Genomic DNA, 15,948 nt, shown 5'->3' on the forward strand with positions numbered 1-15,948 from the left:
ATTGCCAAGTCCTTCCTCAAAGGGGAATATTTGATTTTTTGGGATTTTCTCTGTATTATTGTGGGGTTTCTACCTTACAATAGAAACACTAGGGCTCTCGAAAGTCTCGGGAATATAATAAAGTCTCAAATTATAAAGCAAGTTTAGTCTTTTATAGCTCCTAAAACTATATCATTAGGTTTAGTTTCTTTGCTGGACATCTTGTGAAGAAAAAGGAACCTGTCCTCTGAGCTGACATAATATGATTTTACATGTTAACACTAGTTTCTCTTGTATATCTGAATGTTTTTTGCTCTGTATTGATCATCCGTCCACATTATATTTTTTATATAATATATACATATTTATATTCTTTTTCTTTTTTTCCTTTTTTTTTTTTTTGCCTGTCCCATTTGGATCTTTAGCCATCAGAATTGTTGTCTGAAGGCCAAGAAAGATGCCTAGCGGATTTACTTTACCAATTGGATCATCATGGCCTTGCCATATTGGTCCATTTGACTGACCTTTATTATAATTGTGTATTTATTTGATTAGTTTTTTTCGGTTGTTACAAACGGGACAAACATGACAGGGGAATAGGACAGGGAGAAAAAATAAAAGAAAGAGAGGGAGAGAAAGAAAAACAGAGGGAAGAAGAGATGTGAGAAATGGGGGGAAGAGAAAAAAAGAAAACACCTGGATCACCTGTATGGGGATAAGAAAAAACAGACGAGAAAACAAACAAAAAAGAGCAACATAATAAATACAACACCATCACAATAAACTAGCTAACAGTAGATAACAGTAGATACTAAGTATTACATGTTATTGTGCAGTACGCAAGATCGACAGCGCACAATGTGCTTTGAGGTAGCAGCCAAGAAAAGTGTAGCTTGTGTCTGTGAAAGCCAGTGTGTACACCTGTGTGCACACCTGTCTGGATCGGCACGCTTGTATTCAGAAGGTTTCTCCATGTAATGATCTGCTAGGGAGGGTGGGGAGCCATAGCCCCGTCCCCCAGGGCATGAAGCAGGTATGGACCACATTATATTTCTGCTTTTCATGCAGTACATGCTGGACCATCACCATATCTGCAAAGATTGAAAAAAAAAAACAACACACTGACAAATTGTTGCATTGACAAGGAAAAGTGTCTGTTTGTTTTAAGGTATTACCAAGAAAGGAACAGCTGACAACCGAAGTAAATGAGAACAAGCTGCAGACACTGCCACTGAGTTAAAACTGTTGAATATATATCCTGTCACACCAACGCTGTGAAAAAAAAAAACTTCTCTGATCTTGCCTATCATCTATATCAGTAAAAAGCAGAAGTTGGACAAAAAGAGAGAAATGAAAGCTGTGGAAACAAATTTTTTTTATGATTCTTTTTAGTTTTAACACAGTGCTATTTTTTGGTGCACAAGTTATGAGAAGCTCAACAGAAAGACTTCAGCAATGGCAGCGCAGAAGTTTAACAACACACCAGTCAATCTAAAACCTAAAAAGCGATGCCAGTCAGAAGGTAAGCTAAGCTAATGCTATTCCTTCTTCTCCCCTGTGCATCATTCATATTCGATGATTAATTATTTTCTTTTTGATCATTTCCTTGTTCCAAGGGTCACCATGTGTAAATACCATACAATTGTAATTTCTGATCATGCACCAGTGCGGGTTGATATCTCATTTCCAATGTGTGCGCAAGGCAATGGTTCTGGAAATTTGATTCAGCATTAATGTCAGATGAGTTTTGAAAATTCATTTGCAAGTTGAATACCACATCAAGCTTTTTCTAGAAATGAATAACACTCCAGATGTTTCAAAATCTAAAATTTGGGAGTCACTAAAGGCATATTTGCAGGACCAAATTATTTCTTTTTCTACTTATAAGAATAAAAAGCGAAATGAACAGCTTCGAGAACTGACAGAGCTTATAGCAAACATTGACACACAATATGCCACCGGCCAAATGCAGAGGGTACTGCTTCAGTCTGAATTTGACACCCTCTCAATTAAAGAAACCAAGAAGCTTTTCACTTAGATAAAGACATCATGTATACGAGCATTGTGAAAAAACATCATCTTTTCACATCAGCTTCGTCAATCCACTACAGCCCAATCTATACCCCACTTACAGTTAGACACAGGTAAGATAGTAACACACCCTGACGGAATTAATGCTGCTTTCAAGCTATTTGATCAGGATCTCTATACTTCCTGCACTGATTATCCAGAGTCGGACTTGGATTCTCTTGTTTCTCAGCAGGGGCCCAAGCGGTTGGTAGGGACGGAGGTTACAGGTCGTAACTTAGTCTCTCTGAGGGAAGAGATTGTCTGTTCCCCCAGGACATTTAAGGACTCTGGTGGCCCCCCTTCACTATCACTACCACCATGTTACAACCTGTCTAGGGCCAGGCAATAACATGAGTGAGACCCCCCCCAAGACCCAATCAGCGACAGGAAGCAAATCCATTCTTTATAATGTGATTTATTTACAAAGTGATAAAAAGAGGGACAACAAAGCAGACGTGTCAACACTTCAGGGTGAGCCAAGGCCAAGATAATAAACAAAACAAATCTAAACTGATTCCCACACCACTGACCTAACCAAAACAAAAACCATAAATAAAGACTGCGTCTAACCTCCTCAACTAATTCAAAACAGGAGAAAACTGGTGATCAAAAGAAACAGCAGCTCACCCCTACCCATTCCACTTCCACAACTGTCAAGATAGCACTGCAGTCAGCGGCTGCCACAGGTATACTGCTGGGTCATGAGGAGAAATGCGAGAACCTCCCCCGCCGCGGCATTACAGCCTCATTTTAACAGGCGGGTCCTGCTGCTGGAACCAGTCACGACGGAGTTGTACATCCACGCACCAATCGAAGCAGGGCCCTGGCGCAGCTGAAAGAACAAACAGATACATTGACTGCACAAAATAAACACATAAAATGCAAATTCGTAACAACCATCACTACCACCATCACTAACACCATCACTACAACCTTTATTGCAGTCCTAGCTCAGTCAGTAGTTCTGTTAGTAGCTCAGTCATAAGCTTTGTCACTGGTTCAGGCTCCTGCATTGTCACCCGCCCAGTTACTCGTTCAGTTCTTGGCTCAGACATCAACTCTGTCTCCAGGTCACTCATTAGTTCAGTCACCAGTGCAGTCATGTACTCAGCCATCTGTGTACATGATGTCCCATCTGCTTTTCAGGCTGCAGCCCGAGCTGGGTGTCTGTCTCACGCAGCTCAAACTAACTTCACCTCAGCCAGGGGGTTTCCGTACCATCTGGCCTTTTGTCTGTTCCAGCTGGGGGTTTATGAGAACCCAGCCAGCATCATGTCAAGTTAGCTGGGGGTTCTGGAGAGCCCAGCCAGCATCAAGCCACGTCAGCTGGGAGTTCTGGAGAGTCCAGCCAGCATCAACCCAAGTCAGCTGGGGGTTCTGGAGAGCCTGGCCAGCATCACGCCACGTTAGTTGGCGGTTCAGGAGAACAGTTTTATCCAGGTGCTTTGTCTTAGCCACAGGACTCCATTCTGTCTGGTCCTAGTCCTGGTCCTGCCTCATCTGGTCCAGCGGTTGCCATGGCACCACCTCGACCATGTCTAGCTCGGCGTGGGTGGCCACCTTCCTGTCTTCTGGCTGGACTTTTTCACTGGTCCAGACAGCCTTCAGACCTGTGTCACCACCGCCGCCTTCCACGCAGCCGGCCTCCGGATCTGTTTTGTTTCTGCCGCCTTCCACTCGGCCGGCTTCCAGACCTGCTCTGTCGCCGCCACTGCCTTTCATGGGGTCGACCTCTCTCCTGTGTCCAGGCCGCTTCTGCTTTCCACGCAGTCGGCCCTTGGAACGTCTGGACTTTGGAGTTCTGTGCTGCCGTCCCCCGGGTTGACCATCTGAACTACTGAATTATGGATTTTGTGCTTTTGGTCTCCAGAGGTGTTTTTGGACTCTTGTACTCCTGTCTGGAGATCCAGATTTTTATTTTTGTCATGTCTGTGTATTTATCCTCCAGTGTTCAGAGTCGTATCGTCCCTCATTGCTGTGTGTTACTCTCCCGGTGCTTCCTCCTGATCTTAGATCTCCCAGTATAGTTTTGTTTTGTATGCTTTTCCCCTGCCAGCAAATTAAGTCACTGCCTCCGTTAGTCCTGCTTTTGGGTCCTTCCCTGCTTGCCTTCACACAGCACATTCACCATGACAGACGGCAGCATTGGGAGCAAAAATAAGTGGGATCACCAGGCGAAATACTATTCACAAGTGCTCTTTGTATGCAGATGACCTCCTTTTGTACATTACAGACCCAGAGGCATCAAATCCTTCAGCTCTGGACCTCATTGGATCCTTTGGCCGTCTGTCTGGTTAAAGATTAACCCTAGCTAAAAGTACACTGTTTCCTATTAATCATCTGCAAAGGAGGCTGATTACTCAACCTTTCATTTTACATTGAAACACTCCTTATTCACCTTTTTAGACAAAAATTTACCCCTATATTAGAGAAAACAAAATCATATTTGGCACGCTGGTTAGTATCACCCATCTCTTTTGCTCAGTGGGTCAGCAATATTAAAATGTTAGTCCTGCCTCGATTCATGTATCTCTTCCAGATGATAAACCTTTTTCAACCATTTAGATGGACTCATATCATCTTTCATTTGAGACAAAAAAGTTCCAAGAATCCGTAAACCCCTTTTACAGTGTGCTAAGTCGGAAGGGGGCTTGGCCCTACCAAACATTATGTATTATTATTGGTCTGCCAATATTGTGAACTTATCCACCTGGATGTGGGCTTTTAGGGAAGGCACTGAGCCACTTTGGTCCACCATGGAGCTACATGGAAATCTCACTACATCCCTTGTTGGAATAATGTGTTCAAGCCTACCAGTCAGTCGCAATGTTAATTTTAAAAATCCTGTGGTTAAAAACTCTCTTAATGTTTGGTTTCAGTGTCGACAACATTTCGGTCTGGGGTGGTCGCTTGTCTGCTCCCCTATTGCGTCAAGTCATCTTTTTTTTTTACCAGCTCTGAGTGATGCAGGGTTTGAGGTTTGGTGCAGTAGGGGAATTATCTGTTTCTCTAAATTTGTTTGTTAAAGGATCATTTTTACCTTTTGAAATGTTATCTAAAGATTTTGGAATCCCAAAGACTCACTTCTTTAGATACCTAAAAGTCCATAGCTTTGCAGTTAAACATTTCACTTCTTATCCAAGTCTACCTACTGATTGTCTGCTTGAGGACTGTCTGCAATATATATATATATATATATATATATTAGGGGTGCAACGATACACAAAATTCACGGTTCGGTTCGATACTTTGGTGTCACGGTTCGATATTTTTTCGATACAAAAAAATGTTCATGCCTTTTTAATTTGTCATTTATTAAAATTATAAATATATATTTTTAACTCAAAAGTACAGTTTTTAAATTTAACCCTAACCCTTGTGCGTGTTTTTTATTTTGACAGCGAATGCGCACCTGCGGACCACTTATGTGCAGCCCTGGTTATTTAGCTCATCATATTGCAGCCACAGAAATTCTTTTGTCCATGAAACCATAAAGCTGCACTTTCTTTTTGCCTTATAGTCTGATTTGTCATAACTTCTCCGTTTTGTGGTAAGCTTTTCTTTGGCTGTCACTTCTTCACCCTGACCTGTCTTATTTGGCTCAGCAGAACTGAAATGCTTTTACACACGCACTCACATAAGCTCAGCGATTCTCTGCGCGATCAACCTCTCACATGTTTAAGCTTGCTGCGGGAGATTTCACTTGTCATGTTTGCATAGTAAGCTAACGATTAATAAGACGATGTCAGAGGAATTGGTGCACAAATTATCATCACTCACAGATCAGTGCTGTCGCTCTCTATACACAGTTCGCACGATTGCAAAGTGAAAGCAAAAAAACAAGCGCAAATTCAAACGCGACTTCAATATGTCACATATTGACAGTGGCTCACCGATGCCAATGACATAATTACCCAGCTACATTTCTGAAAGAATGCAAAAGCATTGACATATATTTTTCCTACAATAGCCCGACGGGCAGGGAAGAGATAGATTTTGGTAGCCCGACTGAAAAAATCGCTAGCTCCGGGACGTCGGGCTAGCGATATTGCAAGCCCTGTATCTGATTGAGGAATCACTCATCTTTGGAAAAGAGAGTTTATTACAGAGAAATGGCTCTTTCCAAAATAAAAGCTATACTATCCGCTTCTTCTGGGCTATATTCTCAGCAGCATAAGGAGAATCATGTGCTAACAGCTGTCTAAATGACTCGGCTAAAGTTAGTAGCATGCTTGCTTTTTTTTGTCTGCTTCCACTTGTCTTTGCACTAGGATGATGTCGGCGTAAATGTGCAGTCATATTCGTTGTGTTCCCACTAGTGCTTTCAGGTTAATCTCGTTGAAATGACCTTAACGCCACAACACGGCAAATCTCCGTTAACGAGCTACCGCCGATCGCTCTGTGCATGGGGCTAGACAGGCAAACACGTTAACGAGCTAACTGCGCTAACACACTAGTTCACACCAATGTAATTGAGCATTGCATGGCACATCCAACATACTGTTTTACTTTAGTCCATGACTCGCTTACCTTCAGGGTCATATGTCACATGAAAACCAAAATAATTCCAAACGCCAGATCTGAATGAGGTCAATTGCCTGTTGCAAGTAGAGCTTAACTTCTGTCTCGCTAGCTTGCCCTGCGCTCTTCCTTCTGACTATGCTGTCTGTGTTGAGCGCTCAGTGGATCTGCGCTCGACAGTGCAGCCTAGGCGGAGTAGTCGAACACAGATTCACTGAGCGCTCAACACAGACAGCATCGTCAGAAGGAAAATTGATAAAATAAATTACAAATGTTGTATTGTTCGATACATATGCGTACCGAACCGAAAGCACTGTATCGAACGGTTCAATATCGATACGAATATCGTTGCACCCCTATATATATATCACTCAAATACATAGCATGCTGCAGGATACAAAGGCAGACTTCTTGTCCAAAGACAGATACAGTTGTCTTTGACAGACTTGTTCACATAGTAGTAATTCTTGTTTGTGTGCATATATTATACATTTTCCTGCATCCCTGCAAAGCCAATGTTTGTAATCGCAACTCCAGTTAAATTTCTTTTTAATGGAAAATTATAAATAAAATTGTCAAAAGAAATACGGTCAATCAACAAAAGCTATTTTCAAACTCAGGTTGTAAATCATGTAGATGAAAGCCTAGATCTTTATGTTTTAATCATTTCAGTACATTTCTTGTACTGTTTTTTTTACTGTAATAGTAAATGCAAAAAAAAAACCCTGACAAAAGACAAGTAAGATGTTGAGCTTACTAAAAGTGCTTGCACAAAAGACAAAATTTCCCTTGATAATGCAAGGTGAGGGTCTAAACCTCAACAAACAATCAAAAACTTTTGTGCATTGCAAATAACCAAAATATGCTTTGGAAAATTGTGGTTACTTAGTAACTAATTAATTCCAAATACCCTTTAACCAACAAAACAAATCATATTACTCAGATTAACTAACCTTTCTTAACCAGGCATTTCTTTTTTACCTGCCATTTAAACAGTCTTTGTCTTCTGTTACAACATTGTCATTCATTTTTTTCAGTTAAAACGAAGGAAAACAGCGTGTTTGAAGAAATGAACATGAAAAATAAAGAAACTAAACGAACTTCTGACACAAATGGTGAGTTATACAAAGCAAATGCAAAACCACTACTTTTACTACAAGGCATCATGCAAAGTACTAACCAGCCTGTCTTACAAACTGGAAGGGTAGAAAATTTGGTGCCTCATAATCTGCAAATGACAGTGACCTCAACAGAAAAACAATAGCAGCAGTCACTTTAACTAACAAACTAGACTTGACATCCACCAAATTACTCACATTGACTACCTTTTTTTTTTCTTGCCATGAAATCATTCTTTGTCTTCTGCTACAAGGTTACCCTTTAAGTCTTTCAGTACGAAGGCAGGAAGAAAATTTATATGAAGAAATGAACGTGAAAAACAAAGGAACTAAACAACCATCTGACACAAATGGTGAGTTATACAAAGACAATACAAAACTGCTACTTTTACGACAGGAACTGATTTGAAACTTGCTTAGAAACTGGAAGTGTGCTGTTGGCATTTTCCTTACAAGAGCTTAATGACAACATCCTCTCAAATCACATTTTGATATGTACAGGATTCACTGTTATTGAAGTTTGATCCATAATATGGGCTTCACCTTGGTTTTGTCTCTGAACTTTTTCAAACAGATTTTTCTGTTTTTCCCTAGACAATAACAAAAAAGTTCATTAATTAGAATGGTTTTATGATTATAAAAAGCCAATTAATGATTTTAAGTTGACACAAGCAATTTAAAATCTTAAACGTAAGAATGACTTTGATTGCTATAATAAGTATTTATTTCTCCTAGATAAGCAGTGTGCATGTATAAAATCTTGTACATCAGTAACCATTTGCTGGGGTATTCTGTTACTGATCATGGCCCTTCGCATCTATTGTGAGTATAACTTTTAAAATTAGTTCATCTGCAATGTGTGTGTAAAGCAAAAGAAGTGTTACGTTTTGTTTTTCAGTTACCACATTGTTAATTCATAAGAACAAAGACTTATTTTGGAGTCAACTCAACTGGACAAACACCTCCACTGCCTTTGAAACACAGATCAGAGACCTCATTGCAGAAAACCAGAACCTCACAGAACAAATAAAACTCATGAAGATGGAGCTCAGTCTTGGTCCAGGTCAGTGCAGTGTTGATGCCTACTGTCCCAAAGAAAATAACAGTAGGCTCCAAATCTATCAGCTACAAAAATAGGTCATGTCAAATAAATGTGCACTGATGATCTTTATTAATTGATTTTTACACTTGTAGAAAAGGCATGCAAAGCTTGTCAGGAGGGCTGGCTTCCCTTTGAGTCAAACTGCTATGCAATTAATGATGCTGAACCTCATGAGCAGAAAACCTGGAAAGAAGCTCGAGAAAACTGCAAAGGAAAGATTTCCGATTTGGCTGTTGTAATTAATGCAGCAGAAAAGGTAATAAGAACTGTGGCTCATTAGCACAAATTTATTTAACAAAAATACATTTTCTTTTGATCTAAATACACTCTGTGTCGCAGTGTTTTAAGCAAACGATCTAAATACTCAAACTAATTTGAGTATTTTTTTTAATTTAATTTTATTTTTTTTAATTTGAGTATTTCTGATAACTTCCTCTTTCATCAGAAATATATCAGTGACAAAAGCTGGAAGAGTTCAGGAGAAAATGGATACTGGATTGGTCTGAGAGCTGAAGGTGGGAAATGGAAATGGGTGGATGGAAGTTACCTGACTGATAAGTAAGAGAAACTTTGAATCAATAACAATTTAAAAATATTTTTCCAAATCTGGGATATATCAATTTTGTTTTATATTAATAATTATCAGCTTTAATCAAACTTGTTTTTTTCCTCAGCTCCTGGATTCAGCAGCCTCCTTCTCATGGTCTCTGTGTAATTTCTGTCCAAAACGAAGGATTTAAATCAGTGAACTGTGACAAGAAGAAACAATGGATTTGTAAAAAGAGACCCTAACTGTATGAATTAGCACATTTAAACTTCAAATTACTTTTGCAATCTATAAATATAATTGCATATAAGCAAATAGCCTGCTACACTACTGTGGAGAAGGAGTGCTTGCCAATCCGGTGGTAGATCAACTCCCTTTGTTATTCCCTTCTGGGCCGCCCTCTCACCCTCTTTTCACTAGAGGTCTACTATCTATGAGCAACTGGTTCTGGGCTGTTTTGATAACATGACGAAAGCATACTAAGAGGGCCTTGTGACTGATCAGCAGATATCATGAGCTGATAAGGGCAGGAAATATGTCTTTTAAACTAATACTTTACATTGACTGGCATACATGCATTACAATTGATGGGTTTACTGCTGAGAGCCCACTGCAGTAATCGTGATAATTCATATTTCAGTCTGCAATTAGGTTAATCTTTTAGAACAATGCATTTTGCCATTGTGATATAAAAAAGATTTACAATTGTTTTAAAATGTCAATTATTTCATTATCTTCTCTAAAGCCAGCGTTGCACAAATTATAAGTCATGCCTCTGCTAGTTTCTGTTTCTGATAGAAATAAAGATTATTGTTAAAGGTTCAGTGTGTGGCAGGAATTGGACTCAAACATACAGGAAAAGGGAAAAAAGGAACAAACTGAAAAATAGCTTCACTGATGAACACAAACCAAGTACAAAATCATGAAGGTCAAACACAGATACCAAAAACTGTCACTCTATCAAGGACCCCATCAAAGTTGGAGGAATACAGAATGCACACAGCAAAAGGGAAACATGACAAGTTACGACTGAGATAATATTTACACCGAGATGATAATGAGGCAAAAGGCAAAGGGTGGGGGGACAGCTGACACTAATCACAGATAATGGGACAGGAAGTAGAATCAAAACCAAAGACATACGAACTTGACACAGTGACAGATGATAGCAAACACTGAGATAAAAGTGGATTGACAGGTAATTCACTTATCAACTATGCAATCAGGGAACTAAAGGCACAGATCACAAAACCAATCATAAGTCCCAGGAACCAAAACATAACACCCAAACCAGAAGTCTAAATAATAGAGAATATAGAACCAAACATACAAGATCCGGGTGGTTAGCACTGTTGCCTCACAGCAAGAAGGTCCTGAGTTCAAGACAAATTTCTTTAATATCAAAGAATGCTGTCAATGTGATTTTAAAGAAATTCAGTGTGTTCTGTCATTGTGCTGTTTATTATTGCTGGCACCAGAAAACCGCAGCTGAATAAATCCTGGATTTTTATACACTTCAAATTCTGCAAATAAGTGTCCTCACCAGAAAAACTATAGCATCAGTTATTTAGTATCTTTAAACCAGCGGTCCCCAACCTTTTTTGCACCACGGACCGGTTTATTCCCGACAATATTTTCACGGACAGGCCTTTAAGGTGTCTCGGATAAATACAACAAAATAAAACTAGTACCGGTACCGAAAAAAAGGAGATTTATTCATAACACACGTGAAAAGACCCAGGAAAACCGAGTTAACGATAAAAACAATAACAAAATAACGCTAAAAAACGATAAAAACCCTGAAAAACCCTGAAAACCATACATTTCACACCCAAGCCTCAACTCTCGCGGCCCCCGTGGCCCGGGGGTTGGGGACCGCTGCTTTAAACCACCATAATAGATTTGATTTATTAACTTTTCATTAACCAGGCTGTTTTTTTTTTTTTCATGTCCTGAAAATATTATGTGTCTTCTGTTAGAAAGATGTAAACACGTGTATTTTATATGGTTGCACATAAAAGAAATATGTAATAGTGATTTAAATACAATAATTTAATCATTGCATTTCATATAAACTCACATAGCTCTTAAGAGTACGAAAACATTTAGTTACTGAAATATGTTTTTGTTTTTTTTCTGCTAGATAAGAAGGCTGGATGCGTTAAATTGTGTCCATCAGTAGTAATGTGCCGGGGAATTCTTTTACTAATCTTGGTCCTCCTGCTCTTCTTTGAGTATAGGTTTAAAAATTACTCTTTCATCTGTGTGTAAAGTGTAAAATGTGACTTTTTGTTTGTTTTAATGTTTTGTTTTGGGGTTTTGGGGGGTTTGAAGTTGTTTGTATTAGTTCATAATAATGAACTTTTAATGAAAACTAATCTCAACTTGGTACAAGCCTATTAGAAAAGCTCATGAAACCCAACTGAAGAAAACCAGAACCGTAGGAAGAAAAATGAGGAGCTGGAGACAGAGAAGAAACATAACAGAAGAAATACAAAACATGATGACATAATGAGTTCAGTGTTAGTCGATCATAGTGGAGCATTGATGCCCGCTGTCCCAAAGAAATAGCATGTTTGAAATCAATTAGCTACAAAAAGACTTAATACAGTGGAGTATGTGTGAAAAATAGAGATATTATTTATGTTTAGAAAAGTTCACAATTAATGATTATAGGAGAAGTTTTACTGTACACAGAATATGACTGCTGACAGCATTTAGGACAAGACAGAAAAGGATCTAAATTGGCACTGGTTGTTTTTAATTTGTGTCACTAATGGGGTTTTCTTCAGTGCAGTGCAGTTTGTATACTGAGTTTCTGTTCCCTGTATTGATGCTGGGCGGTGCGTTACTTCACATCAAAGAATACTGTAGTCTGAAGTATCAGTATTTTGGTATTTTTGTGTTGTTATATATCTATATCTGACCATTCTTAGCTTTAGTGGGTTATATTAAATTAAATTATTGCCATGACATTGTGGAATTTTAATTTTCACAACCAAGAACAACACTGTTCAAGCTGCCCTTACATGTTTAATCAAGATGAGGAAGAAGGAGGGCTGTCCTCTATATCTGTCACACTGTTCACATCAACCACAGAGAAACACAGGAAGTTCAATTTATTAGTATAGTCTCATGTTGTGCATGTTGTGTTGGTCAAATCAACTTCACCGTTTTTTGTTTTGATCGTTTGTTCGTTTTTTGTTTAATTTGTGTGCATACTTAATAAATATACATAAATACATGGTAAGAAGATTTAAGGTGGTTCTGAGGATAAAAAAGGGGCCCAGCATGGTACTAGCATCACTAAGTCTCTTGTGTGTGTGTGTGTGTGTGTGTTGTGTGTGTGTGTGTGTGTGTGTGTGTGTGTGTGTGTGTGTGTGTGTGTGTGTGTGTGTGTAAAAGAATACACAGTGTAAAGTTCAAACATGCTGTAGGACAACTTATTTTTTTCAGCCAAAAGTAGAAGCTGGCCTACGCAACATCGCTTACTGGTGGCAGTGACATCTTCTACAAGACAATGGCTGAATTATACTTCAAAAACAGAACAACTGCTGTGATGTATGGTTGGGTGTGAGGGAGTTATAGATATAAGACCAACCATTTGATGGAAGAAGTGCTTCTGTAACTGTTAGAATGAAGATGTGCAGTTTCTGTCCAAAGTGGTTGATGGAAATCAGTAAGCTGTGGTGAACCATGAACCAGTGGATCTGCAAACTTCAGAAATCTATTGGATAGCATGTGAAGATATTATTAATGAAATTAAAACATGGCCATTAGCTGCTGCTGCCGTTTGGCCAATAGTGGGCGCTGCATTGCTAATCTCTGGCTCTCTTCCATAGTTTGTTTTTTGTCCTGTCTTTCTGCCAATCACCCCACAACCATTCATTGAAAGATGGTGGCTGCTTCTCTCTGAACTTGATACTTTTGAGGGTTTCTTCCTGGTAAAAGGGAGTTTTTCTTCTGCACTTTCAACAATTGCTTCCTCAAAGGGGGTTGTTTGATTTCTCTGTATTATTGTAGGGTTTCTAGCTTACAACAGAAATACTAGAGCTTCCGAAAGCCTCTGGAATTTAATATTCTTAAATTATAAGGCAAAATTTGAGTTTTATATTTTATATCTTTAGCTTAAAATTTTTTGCTGGACATCTTGTGAAGAAAAAGGAACCTGACCTTTTGAACTGACAAAGTATGAGTTTACATGTTCACACTATTCTCTTGTATATCAGATGAATGTTTTTGTCTGTTTGCTTTTGTTAGGATGCCTGGGTCGTTGACCCAGGGTTTTGAGTTTATTATATTATTTATCATTTCTAGTCTTTGGTTTCTTAGAGTTCTGTCTTATGGTTTATGTCTCGGTGTAATCCTTAGTTGCTATATCCCCGTGTCCAGTCAGTGTCTGTGTCTGCCCTGGTCCCACGTCTCTGTTCCCTCTGTTGTAGTGCCTGCCTGTGAGTCTGTAAGCTCAGTCTGTGTTATGTTTCCTGTTTTACTTTGAAAGTCCGCGTCTCATGTAAATGCGTCTGGTTTTGCTTCCTTTGTCTCGTTAGGCCTGATTTGCCCCAGCTGTGTTTCCCTCCTGTTACCTATTCCCTGATTGCTCCCTTTGTGTATTTAAGGCCATTGTTTCTCTGTGTCTGTGTTGTGATCTACCCTTATCTAGCTGTGTGGTCTGTCTGTGTAAGTGGATTCTGGATTCCTAGTTTTATTACCCTTTTGAGTTCAGCATTAAAGCTGTGGTTTGAGTTACTTTCTGTCTCCGGAGTCCGCACTTTGGATCCTTCTCCTGCCTGCACACAGCTGTTTCATAACAGAAGATCGCAACCAGAACATGGACCCCGCAGACTGTTCCACCTTGGATTTTGAGGCTGAGATGAAGGGGTTGGTTGATTTGCTGGACTGCATCGCTCAGGCCGGGGGGATGGGGGTTATGGGGGGATGGAAGAGATCTGACTGATAAGTAAGAGAAACTTTGAAACAATAAAGATTTAAAATATTTTTCCAAATCTGGGATAAATCAATTTTGTTTTATGTCAATAATTATGAGCTTTAATCAAACTTGTTTTTTCCTCAGCTCCTGGATTCAGCAGCCTCGTCCCTAAATCAGTGAGCTGTGACAAGAAGAACCAATGGATTTGTAAAAAGAGACCCTAACTGTTTGAATTACTTAGAAGACTTCAGAAGACTTTTGTGATCTGTAAATATAATTACATAAATATATTAAGTAAATATTACCATGGAAACTTCTACTCAGGTTTTGTTTTTAAATATTACTAAATAAATAAAGTTAATTATAAGGGTTTTTTTTTTTTTTATTGTCAAGCTGTTATTATTTATAAGTTGCTAATAATTAATATAACAACAACACCCAGCTCGCCCCTGCGGGCGGTTCATCCTTCACCTCTACCAGAGGCCTGGGAGCTTGAGGGTCCTGCGCAGTATCAGCTGTTCCCAGGACTGCGCTCTTCTGGGCAGAATCTGGGATCTGCTGGAGCCACTCGCCTAGCTTGGGAGTCACTGCACCTAGTGCTCCGATTACCATTGGGACCACCGTCACCTTCACCCTCCACATCCGCATATCAGCATTTAGAAAAATGCAGCAAAAGGTTTAAAGTGTCACTCAGCTATTGTTCTTTGTGTCACTGAAGTCATTGTACTTTGAAAAGATGCAGTTGGTATAAGTCTGTGTAGCTTCTCACATATCCAGGCCATGGTCATCTAAGGAGCTTGGAAAGAAAAAAAGCGGACTTTTCTTGACGACATTTTACTTGTCATCTGGAAGCTTCTTCAGGTCTAAGACCAAATGGTGGAGAGCCAAGAGTTTTTGGGTGAAACCATTATGAGACCTTGACTTACCCTATAATGTTACCCATTGAGATCAACTGAGGAAAGGTCTGAGTCGGTGTTAGCGCCCACTCACATCTTGCGTCAGGCGTCATGTTAATATTCCTGTCTTATATTCGAGTTTTTTCTTTTTTTAGTTCATTTTTATCAAGTCTGTTTATCTGTGAGAGAGAGAAAACACCCATCCCCTTATGGCATTATTTTTGAGCCACTATTCTGAGTGCACGTTAAAAAAAAATAAATAAAAAAAAATTGCAGGTACAAGTGTTGCAGTTTGAGGAGAAATTTATTTTGAGCGAAGTAAATTTGCATGAACAAAATTCATTGCTGCATGCAAAAAATGTATTTCAGTGTTTGCTATTATCCATACGCACACACAATAGCAGCCCCTCTGGCTCAGTTTTTGCATTTGTGCTCACTCGCAATGTGTTGCTTGCATTCTCAACATTTCTGCCCGTGCGTGCTCAATGCTTTCTGTACACCATTATATTTGTGCCACAAAACCAGCCAATCACAGACTTGGATGCAAAAAAATCTGATTTACAAAACAAAGCACTTCAACATAAAACATATTATTAAATTCTCTCACCTCCCACCTAAAAATAAAAACAAAAATGAAAATAAACTGGGCCATTGTCTAGATAAATAGAAAATACATTAGGAAACAAATTTATCCAGCATTAATGTGCAAATGACAGCAAAAGATGAATATAAAATAAAATAAAGTACAATAAACATTTTTCTATTTTAAAAAGTGGGGATAGGTT

General features: G+C 39.1%; 2 protein-coding genes across 2 annotated transcripts in view; both read left to right on the forward strand.

Moving 5' to 3' along the window:
* The window catches only part of LOC120732769 (C-type lectin domain family 4 member G-like), a 75,616-nt gene that overhangs the window by 48,138 nt on the left and 11,530 nt on the right, over window positions 1-15,948 (forward strand). The window lies entirely within an intron of this gene.
* On the forward strand, window positions 1,351-10,995 carry LOC120732771 (asialoglycoprotein receptor 2-like). The gene is made up of 8 exons (XM_040030588.1): window positions 1,351-1,501; window positions 7,608-7,685; window positions 7,943-8,041; window positions 8,424-8,510; window positions 8,587-8,751; window positions 8,883-9,046; window positions 9,236-9,348; window positions 9,465-10,995. The coding sequence occupies exons 1-8, from the start codon at window positions 1,435-1,437 to the stop codon at window positions 9,580-9,582; spliced, it is 891 nt and encodes a 296-aa protein (XP_039886522.1). The 5' UTR covers window positions 1,351-1,434; the 3' UTR covers window positions 9,583-10,995.

This window comes from Simochromis diagramma, unplaced genomic scaffold (assembly GCF_900408965.1).
Source record: "Simochromis diagramma unplaced genomic scaffold, fSimDia1.1 OVJJ01000361.1, whole genome shotgun sequence".
Taxonomy (NCBI): domain Eukaryota; kingdom Metazoa; phylum Chordata; class Actinopteri; order Cichliformes; family Cichlidae; genus Simochromis; species Simochromis diagramma.